The sequence below is a fragment of the Ranitomeya imitator genome, chromosome 1, assembly GCF_032444005.1.
Source record: "Ranitomeya imitator isolate aRanImi1 chromosome 1, aRanImi1.pri, whole genome shotgun sequence".
NCBI lineage: Eukaryota > Metazoa > Chordata > Amphibia > Anura > Dendrobatidae > Ranitomeya > Ranitomeya imitator.
The window spans coordinates 1,061,672,106-1,061,688,368 of NC_091282.1; the positions used below are offsets into that span (position 1 = coordinate 1,061,672,106).

General features: G+C 42.8%; 1 protein-coding gene across 4 annotated transcripts in view; it reads right to left on the reverse strand.

Moving 5' to 3' along the window:
- Positions 1-16,263, reverse strand: part of FSTL5 (follistatin like 5) — a 1,350,822-nt gene that overhangs the window by 244,884 nt on the left and 1,089,675 nt on the right. For all 4 annotated transcript variants that reach the window (XM_069744171.1, XM_069744169.1, XM_069744172.1 and 1 more), the window contains one exon: positions 8,634-8,795. In XM_069744171.1, the coding sequence (XP_069600272.1) occupies positions 8,634-8,795 (162 nt within the window). The remainder of the gene's footprint in view (positions 1-8,633; positions 8,796-16,263) is intronic.

Consider the following 16,263-nt stretch of genomic DNA (forward strand, 5'->3'; position numbering starts at 1 on the left):
CTAGCGCTTTACAAAGCAGCTCAGTGCGTCTATGCAGTGGAGGAAGGTCGACACAAACAGGGAGCAGAATCAGTGCCTCAGCACAAGGCAAGACCAGTATGGCCCAACTGTGGCAAACTTTTGTGTGCCCGCCACAAATGTCTACACCATCACAGATGGCTCCAGTCAGCAGGAGGCAATGTTTCCATCAGATGGTGACAGACTACATGGCTTGCCCTCTCAGTGTACTCCCAGATGGCTCTTCCCCCTTCAAGTTTTGGGTCTCTAAGCTCGATACATGGCCAGAGCTTAGCCAGTATGCATTGGAGGTGCTGGCTTGCCCTGCTGCTAGTGTATTATGGGAACGTGTCTTTAGTGCCGCAGGTGGTGTACTAAGAGACCGTCGCATGCGACTCTCCTCCGATAACGTTGACTGGCTTACTTTTCTGAAAATGAACAAGGCCTGGATCTCGCAGGAATTTGCAACTCCTCTTCCAGATTAAAAAATTGGTTGGCTACAGTATCCAGGTCTCCTGTTCTGTTCATGTTTCTACCACCTGAACTGTAATCCCTGGGCTCCAACACCGCGGTTGCTGCTCAGAAGTGCTGTCTGCACAGTCAAAACACATGACCCAGTGTTATTGGGTTTCAGTAACGTCAGCTGATTCCCAGCTGTGTATCTGGCAATGTGTCCTGCTACCTCCACGCTGACACTACATCTGAAATTTAAGGCAACCTGTCCCCCTAGGCGTTTGTTACTGAAAAAGCCACCTTGTGCAGCAGTTATGCTGCACAAGGAAAAAGTGGCTCTTTTAGTTATGCTCCTTGCACACGCTGAACTTAACACTTATAAAATGTGTCCCCTCACACTGTGAAACCGGCCCGGAGGTGGAACATTCCTTCCAAATGAGACCCAACGCAGTCGTCATTCCTACCCCCATGGCGCCAGGTGCTACCTCCTCAGCGTTGTTTGAATCTGTCCTGTAGCCTGCACTGTTATGTTCAACCTTGGTCATGCGCAGTTAGCGCTGCCCGTCTTCTGACATCATTTGGTGTCTAGCGAACTGTGTCTGTGCAGCCGCGCTGCACTGCAGGCCTGGGATTCATGGGCATGCACAGTGCATATCTTCACCTCAGGCTCTCACTCATCTCCCTCCGCCTTCTTCAGACTGTGCGCCATCAGCTGATCACTAATAGCATGCCACGGCCATGACGCCGCACAGTCTGAAGAAGCCGGAAGGAGGTGAGTGAGAGGCAAAGATATGCACTGCACATGCCCATGAATCCCAGGCCCACAGTATGATTAAATCAGAAGACAATGTGAGGTGGGATGTCAGGCTGTGCGGCCGCACAGGCACTGTCCGCCTGACACCAAATGTTGTCAGAAGACGGGCAGCGCTAACTGCGCATGGCCAAGGTTTAATGTAACAGTGCATGCCCTGGGACATATTCAAACAATGCTGAGGAAGCTGCGCTCTGCGCCAAGGGGGTAAGAATGACGGCTGTGCTGCGTGTCATTACAAAGGAAAGTCCCACCTCTGGGACAGTTTCACGGTATCAGGGGGACACATTTTAGAAGTGTTTAGTACTGCGTTCGCAAGGAGCATAATTAAAATAGCCACCTTTTCCTTTTGCAGCATTACTGCTACACAAGGTGGCTCTTTCAGTTACAAACGCCTAGGGGGGTTAAAGGTTCCCTTTCAACTTGCTACAATTAGGCCTCGGCCTACACTCTGCTTCTCCTGCTTTCTCTGGGCTTCAACACCACCAGTCGTTGCCCGGAAGTGCTGTCTGCACAGTCAACAGTTGCTCCTCTGTTGTTGGGGTTCAGTAACGCCAGCTGTTTCCCTGCTGTGTGTGCGGCAATAACTTAAATGTGCTCCTCCTGCTTTCCCTGGGCTTTAACACCACCAGTTGTTGCCCAGAAGTGCTGTCTGCACAGAGAAAAACACTCGCTCCTGTGTTAGTGGGGTTCAGTAACGCCAGCTGTTCCCCTGCTGTGTAGCAGGCAATGTGTCCTGCGACCACCACGCAGACACAACAGATATTAAACTGCCTCCAGTGCTGGCCTCGGCCTACAATCTGCTCCTCCTAGATTCCCTGGGCTCCAATACCACCAGTTGGTGCTCGGAAGTGCTGGCTGCACAGAGAAAAACACTCGCCACTGTGTCAGTGGGGTTCAGTAATGTCAGCTGTTCCCCTGCTGTGTAGCCGGCAACATGTCCTGCGACCGCCACGCAGACACAACAACAGATATTAAACTGCCTCCAGTGCAGACTTCGGCCTACACTCTGCTCCTCCTAGATTCCCTGGGCTCCAATACCGCCAGTTGGTGCTCGGAAGTGCTGGCTGCACAGAGAAAAACACTTGCCACTGTGTCAGTGGGGTTCAGTAATGTCAGCTGTTCCCCTGCTGTGTAGCCGGCAATGTGTCATGCGACCACCACGCTGACACAACAAAAGATATTAAAGGGAACCTGTCCCCCCAAGGCGTTTGTAACTCAAAGAGCCACCTTGTGCGGCACTAATGCTGCACAAGGAAAAGGTGCCTCTTTTCATTATGCTCCTTTCACATGCTGAAGTTAACGCTTATAAAATGTGTCCCCTCATACCCTGAAACCGTCCCGAAGGCTGGACTTTCCTTCTTCATGAGACGCAGCACAGCTGTCAATCACACCCTCTTGGTGCCGTGCGCCCCCTCCTCAGCATTGTTTGAATCTGTCCCGGAGCCTGCGCTGCTATGTTGTCCCTTTGCCTGCGCAGTTAGCGCTGCCCGTCTTCAGACATAATTTGTTGTCAGGCTGGCTACGCCAGTGCAGCCACCCTACCCGAGATCATGCCCGCAGTGTCTTCAGATTTATTGACACTGCGGGGCTGTGATTCATGGACATGCGCAGTGCATATCTTCGCCTCTCACTCATCTCCTTCTGCCTTCTTCTGACTGTGCCACGTCACGGCCATGGCATGCAATTTGGGATCAGCTGGCACGCCACAGTCTGAAGAAGGCGGAAGGAGATGAGTGAGAGACGAAGATATGCACTGCGGATACCCATGAATCCCAGGCCCGCAGTGTCTTCAGATTTATTCACACTGCTGGCCTGTGATTCATGGGCATGCGTAGTGCATTTATTCGTCTCTCACTCATCTCCTTCCCTCTTCTTCTGACTGTGCTGCGTCACACCCGTGGCATGCAATTTGGGATCAGCTGGCGCGGCACAGTCTGAAGAAGGTGGAAGGAGATGAGTGAGAGACGAAGATATGCACTGCGGATGCCCATGAATCCCAGGCCCGCAGTGTCTTCAGATTTATTCACACTGCGGGCCTGTGATTCATGGGTATGCGCAGTGCATTTATTTGCCTCTCACTCATCTTCCGCCTTCTACTGACTGTGCCGCGTCACGGCCGTGGCATGCAATTTGGGATCAGCTGGCATGGCACAGTCTGAAGAAGGCGGAAGGAGATGAGTGAGTAGTGAAGATATGCACTGCGGATGCCCATGAATCCCAGGCCCGCAGTATGAATAAATCAGAAGACATGGCGGGTGGGATCTCTGGCAGGGTAGTCGCACAGGCTCAGCCAGCCTGACAACAAATGATGTTTGAAGATGGGCAGCGCTAACTTCAGCGTGTACAAGGAGCAAAATGAAAAGAGGCACCTTTTCCTTGTGCAGCATTAGTGCCGCACAATGAGGCCCTTTTAGTTGCAAACACCTTTGGGTGTTAAAGGTTCCCTTTCAACTGGCTCCAATTAGGCCTTAGCTTATACTCTGCTTCTCCTGGATTCCAACACCGCCAGTTGCTGCTCAGAAGTGTCTTTGTCATGGGTAGTCCCTCCTGCCCATCCTGGTTCCAGTACCATCAGCTGGTTCCGGGCAGAGCCTTTGGCTTAGATGCCTCCTTCTGGGTATCCAAGTTCCACCAATGTCAGGTGGTCCTTGGTAGTGCTTTCTGGCACGGGTACCTCCTGCTTAGTAACCAGGTTCTAGTACCGTCAGCTGGTCCTCGGTAGTTCCATTGGCTCTTGTACCTTCGGCCAGCCATCCGGGTTCCAGTACAGTCAGCTGGTTCTCGGCAGGGTCTTTTGCTCTTGTACCTTCTGCTCCCCATCCTGGTTCCAGTACAGTCAGCTGGTTCCGGGCAGAGCTTTTGGCTTAGGTGCCTCCTTCTGGGTATCCGAATTCCACCAACGTCAGGTAGTCCTTGGTAGTGCTTTCTGGCACGGGTACCGCCTGCTTAGTAACTGGGTTCCAGTAACGTCAGCTGGTCCTCGGTAGTTCCATTGGCTCTTGTACCTTCGGCTAGCCATCCGGGTTCCAGTACCGTCAGCTGGTTCTCAGCAGTGACTTTTGCTCTTGTACCTTCTGCTCCCCATCCTGGTTCCAGTACAGTCAGCTGGTTCCGGTCAGAGCCTTTGGCTTAGGTGCCTCCTTCTGGGTATCTGAGTTCCACCAATGTCAGGTGGTCCTTGGTAGTGCTTTCTGGCACGGGTACTTCCTGCTTTGTAACCAGGTTCCAGTAACGTCAGCTGGTCCTCGGTAGTTCCATTGGCTCTTGTACCTTCGGCTAGCCATCCGGGTTCCAGTACCGTCAGCTGGTTCTTGGCAGGGTCTTTTGCTCTTGTACCTCCTGCTCCCCATCCTGATTCTAGTACCGTCAAGTGGTTCTGGGCAGAGCCTTTGGCTTAGGTGCCTCCTTCTGGGTATCCAAATTCCACCAACATCAGATAGTCCTTGGTAGTGCTTTCTGGCACGGGTACCATCTGCTTAGTAACCGGGTTCCAGTAACATCAGCTGGTCCTCAGTAGTTCCATTGGCTCTTGTACCTTCGGCTAGCCATCCAGGTTCCAGTACCGTCAGCTGGTTCTTGGCAGGGTCTTTTGCTCTTGTACCTTCTGCTACATTTCCAAGTTCAAGACCCTAAAGATGACGACCCTGAAGACCGAGAAGCAAAAGAACAAGAAGCTGCAGATCAAAAAGCAGAAGAACAGTAAACATAAGACTAAAAATCAGGGCAAAAGATATTATCTAAATTATAAGCATAAGAAGACTAAGCAGTGTATAGGGGTGATTCCGTTCCTCCTCGTGGTGCCCCTGGAAAAAACCTGCTGCTGCAGGCCAAACTGAACGCGGACAAATCCTGTTGTAAATCTTTTGTGGCACTATGTCCCGGAAGTATTTTGCTGTGTTTCGGGACATAGTGTGCCGGCGCATGCGCACTAATGGTTTTCGGCTTTGCCCACAGTTGGGCAAAGCACACTGCGTGTGCGCAAGGCAAGATTGCTTTGCGCACGCGTTAACTAGGAAGGAAAGCGAATCAACGGCAAGTCAATTTCGTGACCAGCGTGCGGCCAGTGGAAAAAAAGGGGTTAATAAAAGACCCGAAAACACCACCCATATGACCCAAAAAAGGACCCGCCAAATTCAGGTGACAGGTTCCCTTTAAGGAGCTGGGCGGTAGGTGCGCACTCAGGTATGAGGCAGGGAGAGGCCATGGCAAGGGACATCTAAGTCATATGTACCTGGTCAGGTAGGAAAACAGAAGTCTGTGCTGCACCGAGTAATACACAGCAGCGCCCCCTTTTGGAATGCAATACGTCTGGAACGAGGGTCTGGCACAGAGTCGCTCTATTTCTGGAACGTTTTTGAGAAAATTGCACCAAAATCACATTGGGCTCGGTTGTGTTTAAAATGAATATAATCATTATAATTTGTTATAAATAACCACAGTTAGTTACTATGCCCGGGCAATGCTGGGCTCTTCAGCTAGTCATATTAAGTTTGTGAAACAAGATGAAAAGCAGATAAAATTATATGCAGTTTTTATCAAGATATTTGCCATATATTATTAACAATATATGTATTATAAAAGAATACATAAGGTAAAAAGCAAAATTCAGGAACGAAGTGGAAATCTATTCATTAGAAGTGCAAGCTGGGCAGATAAAGTACATCTTGAGGAGTCGGTGAGAATCAATAATTTAAAGACAGACTTTTCAGTAAAACATTTTCAACTGGATTTTATAAATTGAAAGAGATGTTTGAAGAATATTCAGTCTAAGAAACTCTACATGGAAATGATAGGTAAAAAGGATTTAAGACATTAAAGAGTTATAAAAGAAAAAAGTACAAAGATGCGACCTTTCATGGTGCAGCAGAAGACAGAAGCGAGACTGGTTAGCTAACATTACAGTATGTGAGTACAGTTCTACAGCATTTGGTTAAAAATGAAATGAATGAATGCTTGTTCTGAGTAGTAATTTGGGAGACAACTTTATCTTTTAAAATGTCAAAATGGTATAGCTTAAGACTAATTAACCACATTTACCTACTGAGCAAACTCTACTGTGTTGAACAAGATTGTTTCTGGGAGCTTTTTATGTAGAAGTCAATCTGCATAGTGAGTATTATTCAACCAAAAATTGGGCCATAAGCTATAGTTTTAGTTTCCATTCTATCGGCTCAAACCATGACACTCGGATGAAATGAAAAAAATCTACGTAAGTTTGATTGAGTCATATTTACGACATAATGGATGCTGTAAAGCAAAAAAACAAACAAACAAAAAAACATGGTTCAATTGCATTTTTATAATTTTCCAGTACTATGAAAGGTAAAATGAAGAGTGTCATTCAAATTGAAAAGACTAAGCTGGAAATATCTCACCAAATAGATTACTGCACAAACAATAATCTATGAAAACAAGACCACCAAGGGCCAAATATACAATAGGGTGCTACAAAGACTAATCCCCATGTGGATGTCCAAATAAGTGCACCTAAAGGACACTCCTGATAAAATGCTATAAACCAAATAGGACAAAAAAAGGAGTAAAAAACGTCCAAATTGAAAAAAGGTAAATTTATTTATAAATAAACAAAGAAACAGTATAACGGACTGGGATCAGGTAGTGAAGGCTACCAATGTCCAGGCACACAGAAAACATAAATGGGCAAGTACATAAAGTGCTTAGTGCATACTGTAAGTAAGGGAATCAGAACATACAGGGCATGAACCATATAACACCGCAGCAGCGGTGGAACCAATGTGCACAATAAATAGAGCCCTCGTTCCCTCATCTCAGCCTTGCTTACCTATAATGTGACTGAGGCCGGACATGCGCCGGTGCTGGCGTTGCGCATGTCCAGCCTCAAAACCCTAACCCTAATCCCAACTCTAACCCTAACTTTAGCAGCAACCCTAGCCCTAACTTTAGCCCTAACCCTAGCCCTTACCCTAACCCTAGCCCTATACCTAGCCCTATTTTCCTTGCTAAATACATAAACTCGGCTGTTCATTTTTATGCTCAATAACCTTCCCTCCTTTTTCCCTTTCTTTCCTCATAGCGCAGCTACATCTAAGAGAATTTATCACAATTTTCCCCTTACTAACCAAGAAACTTTTTAACAGCTTTTATTTTCAAACTCTCATGTGCATTGTGCAATATAAGTTGTATATTCTACAGACGAACAAAATATCATATCCCCCTGCCTCTATTAATAAGTGTGGATTTCAGAAGTATTTGCATTAATCCTATTGAACAATCTTCTGTTTGCATATTTTTGTATCAGTAAAAATCCTATTTCTCCCTTGGCTTCTTCAGCGCAAGTCTGCTTTTTACTTAATTATTAGCTAGCCAGAGTCTACTAATCTTAGCACATCAATTGTATCAATTATTCCTAGCATCCAATTGTTAATGCATTGTTGTTGTTAAATTATCTTCTTTTTCTAATCTTGATAACTGTAGAATTTGTAGAAGTGCAGTAGCTAATTTTTAGTGTGGATATGCAGGCTATGCACATTGCTGTACCAAAGCTTTTTAGTTTTTGCCTTAATTGATTAGCAAATGTGGCACTAGTGTGGTGTTCTTTGCATATTGAGATTATTAGATATAGTATGTTTCATTGGCTAGCACTTGCTCCAATGTTAATCTAAGGAGCAGTGCCGACTTGGGTTTATTTTATCATGCTGAGTCAGCATGAAAAAAATTGCTGCATGCTGTATTTTGCAGAGTATATCAGACGGTGCACACCCTTACAAGTCTATGGGTGTGTGCAAATCATCGGACTGCACTCGGATGTCATCCCAGTGGAGTCCGCTATACACTGACTCACACAATGAAGAAGATGGAGAAATTAAGTTCTCCATCGTTTCCGCACCAGTGATCTGATTCTTGCATGCAAGATAATCGGATCACAGTTAAATAACACTCGGCTCACACTCGCTGCTGACTTTGTGAGTCAAGGGTCATTTGCGTATAGCGTCTGATTCTCTCAAATGTGTTAGAGAGCCCTTAGTGAGGTTGGGAAGAGATTAGCTTTCAGTGGAAAAATCATACTATTATGGTGCAGTGTGAGAGTAATACATGCACATGAAAGCTGGTATTTTTCTAGGACAGTTTCTTTATCACACAAAGTAGAAAAATTAGAAGCCTACATACATTTTTCCTGCAATGCAAGGCCCCAGCAAGAATAATAGTTACATATCTTCAAAATATTTCAATTAGTAAAATCTATTTTAAACTGCTAACAAAAGCAAAAAAAAAAATAAATTACAAATCATCCAGTCCCCCAACATTTCATTGTTCGCCCTGAATGGTAATGCAGAATTATAAAAAATATATATTATTTTCAAAATGTGGATCATGGTAACATCCTTACCTTGCAATGTTAGCTGTTTGGATAATTTTGTTGTAATGTCTATTCCATTCTTTAGCCAGCTGAGCTGTGGCTGAGGGATTCCATCAGCATGGCATCTAAGACTGGCAGTAACTCCAGGCTCCCTGGCCTGGCTTTCAGGGTTGACTCGGATGACAGGTGGAACTGGAAAAAGAACAAATTAATTGTTAAAATATCTTTTACAAGACGGGATACATAAGGCTACGTTCACATTTGCGGTGTTGGCCGCAGCATCGTCGACGCATACCAACGCATGCGTCATGCGCCCCTATCTTTAACATGGGGGCGCATGGACATGCGCAGGTATGCATTGTATTGCATTTTACGATGCATGCGTCATATTGACGCACAGAGAGGGTGCAGAAAACGTTACGTGTAGCGTTTTTCCTGCGCCGAAATTCCTGCTCTGTACGATCTTATGACAATGCATGCATCACAAAACGCTGCGTTGTGTACATGTGTTGTTGGTTGCGTCGCCGACGCTGCACCCAACAACGCAAATGTGAACGTTACCTAAGTGTTACCAATTTAAAAACATCAAAAACTAAAAAAGTTATTGATACCCAAAGACTTTTAAAATCTAAAATAATACACACAGATATACACTACAAGTAAGCACAGATAAAGCTGACCCCAAATTGTTGCTATACTTCTATTTTCAAGTTACAGTTCAGCTGTGAAAAATATCAACCAAAGCCCACTGTCAGGTCACAAGCCACAGATGACTTACATTGTAACCTCTAATGTCTACGACTGACTTGCTGGCACAAATTTGGTAAGCTTGGATTTTTTAAGTCAGTTGCTTTATGGTCGCATTTAGCTGTGTACTGCAACATGACCACATTGACAACCATCATTGTGTCTTTGAGCTCTTCATATTATTTGACCAATGTTGCCAAATTGAGCTGAACTTGACCATAAAAATTTGCTCTCTTATTGCTCTTATTTGCTCTCTTATTTCAAATAAAAAGGAGCATAGTTGACACTAGGAATTTTGTTCATTTTCACTTCGCAAACATTACTTCTAACACAGACAACAAGCTTAGTGACACATCCTATGGAATCATATACATGCTCAACAAAGTTGATAATTCTATGCAATAGAAATTTGGTGGCGCAAAATATCCGTATGTTACAACGTCCCTGCAGCGACACCAACAAACCTCCACAAATGGTTTGTGAAAATAAATACTAAAAAACAACGTATACACCTAAATGTATACAGGTACGCGCTGGGTAATAACAATAATAAGATGACCAATGTACCACACTAGACTAGTGCAACAAGGGTAATATACTGGAAGAGTAAAACGAAGTAACGCTATAGCGTAAAAGATAGTCCACTTAAAGAGTCCAAAAATATACAAATATGTATGTGCGTCTTCCTACCTCCATTACTGGGTCCTCGATATGCAGCAGCGTTGAGGTATTGCCGAGGTATTGCCGAAGTGGTTCCAGAAGGTCTCCCAATGTCGTCCCGAACAGCAGGGAAAAGTCCAAGACAAGTGGCTGCTCCGGCCGGTAGCAGCCACCTAAAGCCGATCTCCGGGTGGGAGCGTGGTCTGGTAAAGCCGAACGCCGCCGCGTATAATGAAAGCGGTGTGCAGGACCTTCGTGACGTAACCAGTCACGTGACCGCCTCCCCGAAACCGAGAGTGAGGAAAAAATACGGAGTGCAGAGTGATCAATCTTACAAGCAGCCACTTGTCTTGGACTTTTCCCTGCTGTTCGGGACGACATTGGGAGACCTTCTGGAACCACTTCGGCAATACCTCGGCAATACCTCAACGCTGCTGCATATCGAGGACCCAGTATTGGAGGTAGGAAGACGCACATACATATTTGTATATTTTTGGACTCTTTAAGTGGACTATCTTTTACGCTATAGCGTTACTTCGTTTTACTCTTCCAGTATATTACCCTTGTTGCACTAGTCTAGTGTGGTACATTGGTCATCTTATTATTGTTATTACCCAGCGCGTACCTGTATACATTTAGGTGTATACGTTGTTTTTTAAAAGTTGATAATTCTGCATAAGATTAAGGATCTAAAAACATCTCGATTTTCACATTAAGTTTAAAAGCCAAGTAAACTAATCATTAAACCACAGAAAGGGAAATATATTGATCACCTCTAGTGATGAGCGAATATACTCATTACTACGATTCCCTAGCAACCAGGCAACCCCCACATGTACTTATGCTGGCTAACAGATGTAAATCATTCAGCTGCGGCAATAAAAACTAGATTTCCGAGCACTAAAAAATACTCGAAGGACACCTGAGCGTGCTCGGGAAATCTCGAGTAACGAGTATATTCGCTCACCACTAATCACCTCACAAATTTTGACAGTGCCATTAATTTACATGGTTGGAAGAGAATTCTACTTTTCTATTTTGCTCAGTCAAGCATCTCAGGTGACATGTTTCTTATTATAAAATTGTAATCATACCAATATTTTTTCATGAAAGCTGCAAGGTGTTGTCAACACCAAAATAAGGTAGGAATCTTTTGTACTTCACTTTAAGATGGTCCTATCACCTGATCTCACAAATATTATTAAATATTTTTTTTTGGATGTGATGAGCCAGGTGAACTTTCCATGAAAATCTATTTCAAAATGGTTGTATAATCCTGAAATTAAAATAGTCATGAAAAAAGAGTCTATTCAGTTTCCACCCACCCTGCCTAACTGAGAGTTGCAGCTTGTACTGAACAGTGTGAGATCTCAGAGGCAGGAAGGAAGCTGAGGACCTGTCAACTAGGGTAGGTAGTGATATTGAAATTAAACTTTCAAAAATGAATTTTGAGATTAAACGTTCTGATATATATTTTTCAGTAAATACAACAGCCTCATTATAATTAAGAGATGGAGTTAATATTTAACAAGTTTGCATTATGAAACCCGATGACAATTCTGCTTTAAAAATTATAAGACACATGTTTTCGTGACTTGATTTACCGCTGTTTGAATCTTGCACTTAGGCTTACAAATGCTTCAAGTTCAAAGTACAGGGGCAGCCTAGTGATTAGCAGTAAACTGCAAGCAGTAACCACATGTAAAAGTGACCTAAATGGTTGTATCAAATTCAGCAACTAAATCCTAAGGTGTGATCAAAACATATTTAACCCCTTAAGGACCAGGCATATTTCAGTTTTTGCGTTTCCATTTTTTGCTCCCCTTCTTCCCACGGCTATAACTTTTTTATTTTTCCATCAATATGGCCATGTGGGTTTTTTTTTTTTTTTTGTGGGACGAGTTGTACTTTCGAATGGCACCATTGCTTTTACCATATCATGTACTGGAAAGTGGGGGGAAAAATCCAAATGCAGTGAAATTGCAAACAAAAAAAGGCAATTCCATTATTGTTTTTTGGATTTTTTTTACCATGTTCACTAAATGCTAAAACTGACCTGCCATTATGATTCTCTAGGTCAACTCATTACGAGTTCAAAGACTCCAAACATGTCTAGGTTCTTTGTTATTTAAGCTACATCTCTTCCTTTTTTGCTGGTAGCTGTGCTGCTGGTAGCTGTGCTGGTGAAGGCCGTGGATGTGGAGTCTCTTTCTTGAGCATGCTGGACACTTTTTACAATGGCTGTTGCTCCTTCACTTCTGGGGGTCACTTTTCTGCTCTCAATATGTGGCCTAACCAGGGATTTGCCCAATTCCTCAAAAAATAATCTTCTTTTATGCAGCTTATTCCGGTTCCAATCGGGGTTGATTTATCTCCATTAGACAAATGCATTGTATGCAGAAACGTCCAGTATGTTATAAAATAAAGTCATTGGCCACCGATTGGTTTTGCGTTTGCATGTATATGTTGATATTGCTTGGTCTAAAGTATCAACTGCTCCCTTTGTGGCATTATAATCCAAAATAATGTCAGGCTTTCTGTCATCTCTATCACTTACGGCATTGTGCTCAGTAGAATTACCTGCTTGTTTTTTTTTGGAACATAAGAAACAACAGTTGTATTTCCAGAAAAAAAAAGTAGAACTGTACACCTCTTTCTTGCTAAGGATACCTTGCGGTAGTTCAGGTTTGTTTTTTCTTATAGTACCCAGCATGGTAAGTTGTTTTTTCTTCAACATCTGGCCTAGTTGATGAGATGTAAAAAAAGTTGTCACATGTGACATTTTGTCCTTTTAGTCCATGAGTCAAATCGAGAACAACAGTCTCCTCTCTCACAAACAGCACATGGATAATACTAGATAATTACTTGCTTACTGATAAGAACAGTGAAACCACCACCATTTTGAGATGAAGTACACATAAAAAACATAACTTTTGCAGTCAGAAATAATCAGAGACCTGTAGAACAGTATAAAATGCTATCGGGTCATATTGACCCGAACAGTACAAGTGTAACAATCAGCGTGTAGCAAAAAGTAAACAAAAAACAAAAACTAAAAAATATATAGAGCTCCACAAATGAGGAGAAGTCAAGATACCACTAGTTTCAAATCCTCATATAAAAAATCTACAGGGTCTCAAAAAAAATTTCGGGTCATATTGACACGAACAGTACAGCAGGGTTAAAAGTGACATTTATGGCATGTAGCTAAACAGCAATGACTGGAGCTAGTTGGTGATCACTACTCTCAGGTTAGAGACAGGTGTCTGCTATAGAAAACAGCCAGCACTGGCTACTAAAGGAGCGAGTTCAATTCCTTAATTTGCTCCAAACACAGGCATGTGACATCCGCAGCACATATATGAGGGATGTCATGGAAGAGATTAATATGAACCTTTATTATTTACATGGATAAGAAAAAAATCTGTCCTGGCCATGTGATGGACACAGTGGACCCAGTGCTGCCTGCAATTACCATATACATTTTTGAGCTGTGTGCTTGTCATAATCATTAAAATAAAAAAATTATTATTATTTTTCTTCTAAAATAGGTGATTGGATGCAGCTGTGTAATGTTGATGTAACCTTTGCAGCCCAAGCACAGAGGTGAGAGCAGTGGCGTAGAGACAGTCTTGTAGTTAGGGGGGTGAGTAGCATCTTGATTTATTACTTTACAAGTCTGTATCCACATATGGGTCAGCTATTCTGCAAGTTGAGAATCCCTTTTATGTTAGAAAATAGATATTTGAATGTATGAATATTTAGACTAATTTCACTGCATTCTTATTTCAAGAAGAGAATAATATAGAATGTTTTGACATGCCATAATTATTTTCTACCGAAGTTGCAAGTACAAAGCGGTTGCAAAGTATGGGCCCATTAAGATGATATGGATGCCATGAGCTCTTAATTCTCAGTCAGGAGCAGCTAATCAGACAGGCACAGATCAATTAGTTTTGTTTCTCTCTCCTCTCCAAATGTTCAGAAAATCCCCTCCCTCCCAATTATGTCCGGTCTTTACATGCTCTTTGAAGCCTGTTCTCACAGTGTTACAGCAGACCTTGTGGAGAGCAGATCTGACCTTTGTGGCTTCTCACTACGCCTGAACTTGTCCCACAATTGACGTTAATATATTCTATTTTAATTAATCACATTTGTATATTTACCTTTATTCATAAATGAATAAAGCAAAGTTTGTTGAAAAAAGTGGAGTTTTCCTAAAAAAAAGAGAGAGCGGCCCCCATGGCACATTGTGCTCTAAGGGTATGTTGCCATGGTCATTAAACGCTGGACTCTGCATACATCCACAGCATCCAACATGCAGTGGCCAGATGTTACAGCATAGTGGCTGGGATTTCTTGAAATCCCATGTCCACTATGCGTGCACAGATGCCAGCGGATCACCCGCCGAGACGGACATGCAGCGCGTCTTTCCAAACCACATCATGTCTATTTATCTTGCAAAGACGCTAGTCTCCGCAAGATAAATATCACCCATACAATTTATTGGATGGGGTGATTCCGCATGGTTTAATGAACACATGCGGAATCACCTGTGTTTAAAAGCCAGCAGTGCTTTGGACGCAGCAGGCATGTGCTGCATCCAAAGCGCTGCCGATTACTGACCATGGGAGCGTAGCCTAACGCTCGTACTCTCTCTTTTACTACAGATTCTCTGCTGAAATGGCCAGTAAAATGTATGATTTATCTAACTACCTTTATGTTGAAGAATTTGCTGTTAAATGATGAGGAGGGAGACTCCACACTGAGTGAAGATTTAGGGGAAGAGTGTGACATTACAACTCAAGATTAGGCGGAAGAATGTAAAATTGATTCAGGAACAGAGCAGGATGGTGAGGAGACTGATACAGATGAACAAGATACAGAAACCACCTATTATTTGGGCAAAGATAAAAAGACAAAGTGGAGCAAGAAGTCACCAATAGTGTTAGCCGAAACACCAAGCGCTGGCCAATGGTCATCTTATTTCCAATGTTCAATGTGGGTGGTATCAATTCACAAGCAATTTACCTAGGCAATCAACTGAAACCACCATGTAGAAGAATTTATCTGAAAATATTGACTAATGAAGTGGGGAATGGAGAGCTATACTGAAGAAGTCTGAATATGAGTGGAATCTCCTTTAGCCTGTAAGTCCGGCTGAAAAGATTTAATCCCAAAGATGATTGAAAAAAATCACCACCTATCTCACCTCTCAAAAGATGCACCACCAGCACCATTGAAATTGGTGGCAGAAGGATGTCAAATTATGAACTCAAAAAATTTCACAACACGATCTGCCTATCAGATACAGATTTGATCAGCCTGCCTTGCTTCTCTAAGTGTAACTGCATTTTTTATGCTGAACATTAACCTCTGAATCTAAGTGCATTACAATTAAGTTTTTTTTCCTAACTTTAATGGTTTATGGAATAACTATGTCATGAAAACTGGAGCCTACTGGGCGGTAGTTGAGAAATTTGGTACTTTTTGTTTTAATATGACTATGGTCATTAACCCTGCTGTTTTGTTCGCATTTACTATACACTTGTAGTGTTCCGGGTCACTATGACCCGGCTTATTAAACCTTGATTTTAGACACTCTAACTCCATTTTTTTTATACTTTTTGCTTACTAAACTGTTTGTGAACATGTTTGGTAGTAAAAAAAAAAGAAAAATGATCTAGAAATCTTTTTTTTTTGTTTTTATTCTGAAAAAACAGATACATCCAATGAGCAAAACGAAAATAGAAAACTACACATTTTGTAAAAAAAACAAAAAACAAAACAATCAAATCAAACATTTTGTGATAAAAAATTAAAGATAATAAACATTACAATGTGAATATATTTACATGATCATATAAATTTACGGATTCTTGCATGAAAAACAATACACATGATTTTTGCATAGAAATGTTTTACAGCCAGAACATGTTATACTCGTCTTGTTGTCACAAGTAGAAGAGCAATAGCTGCATCTTTTTCTTTTGATGCCGGAAGAGGCCAAGGGGGTAGAAGCACACAGCTGCTCTCCAAAGAAACTGAAAGGTAACATGTACATATGTATACTGATAAGAGCAGAGAAGATAAGAACCTTCTGAAAACAAGCAGATAAGCCAGGAAGACAGACTTACTTAGCAAAAAAAAATTATTTGCAAGACTTTACAGCTCAGCTTTACAAAAAAAAAAGTCTTAGACAGCGCGTTCTGAGCAGTCCGTTCTGCACATAATATACACTTGTAGTGCACAC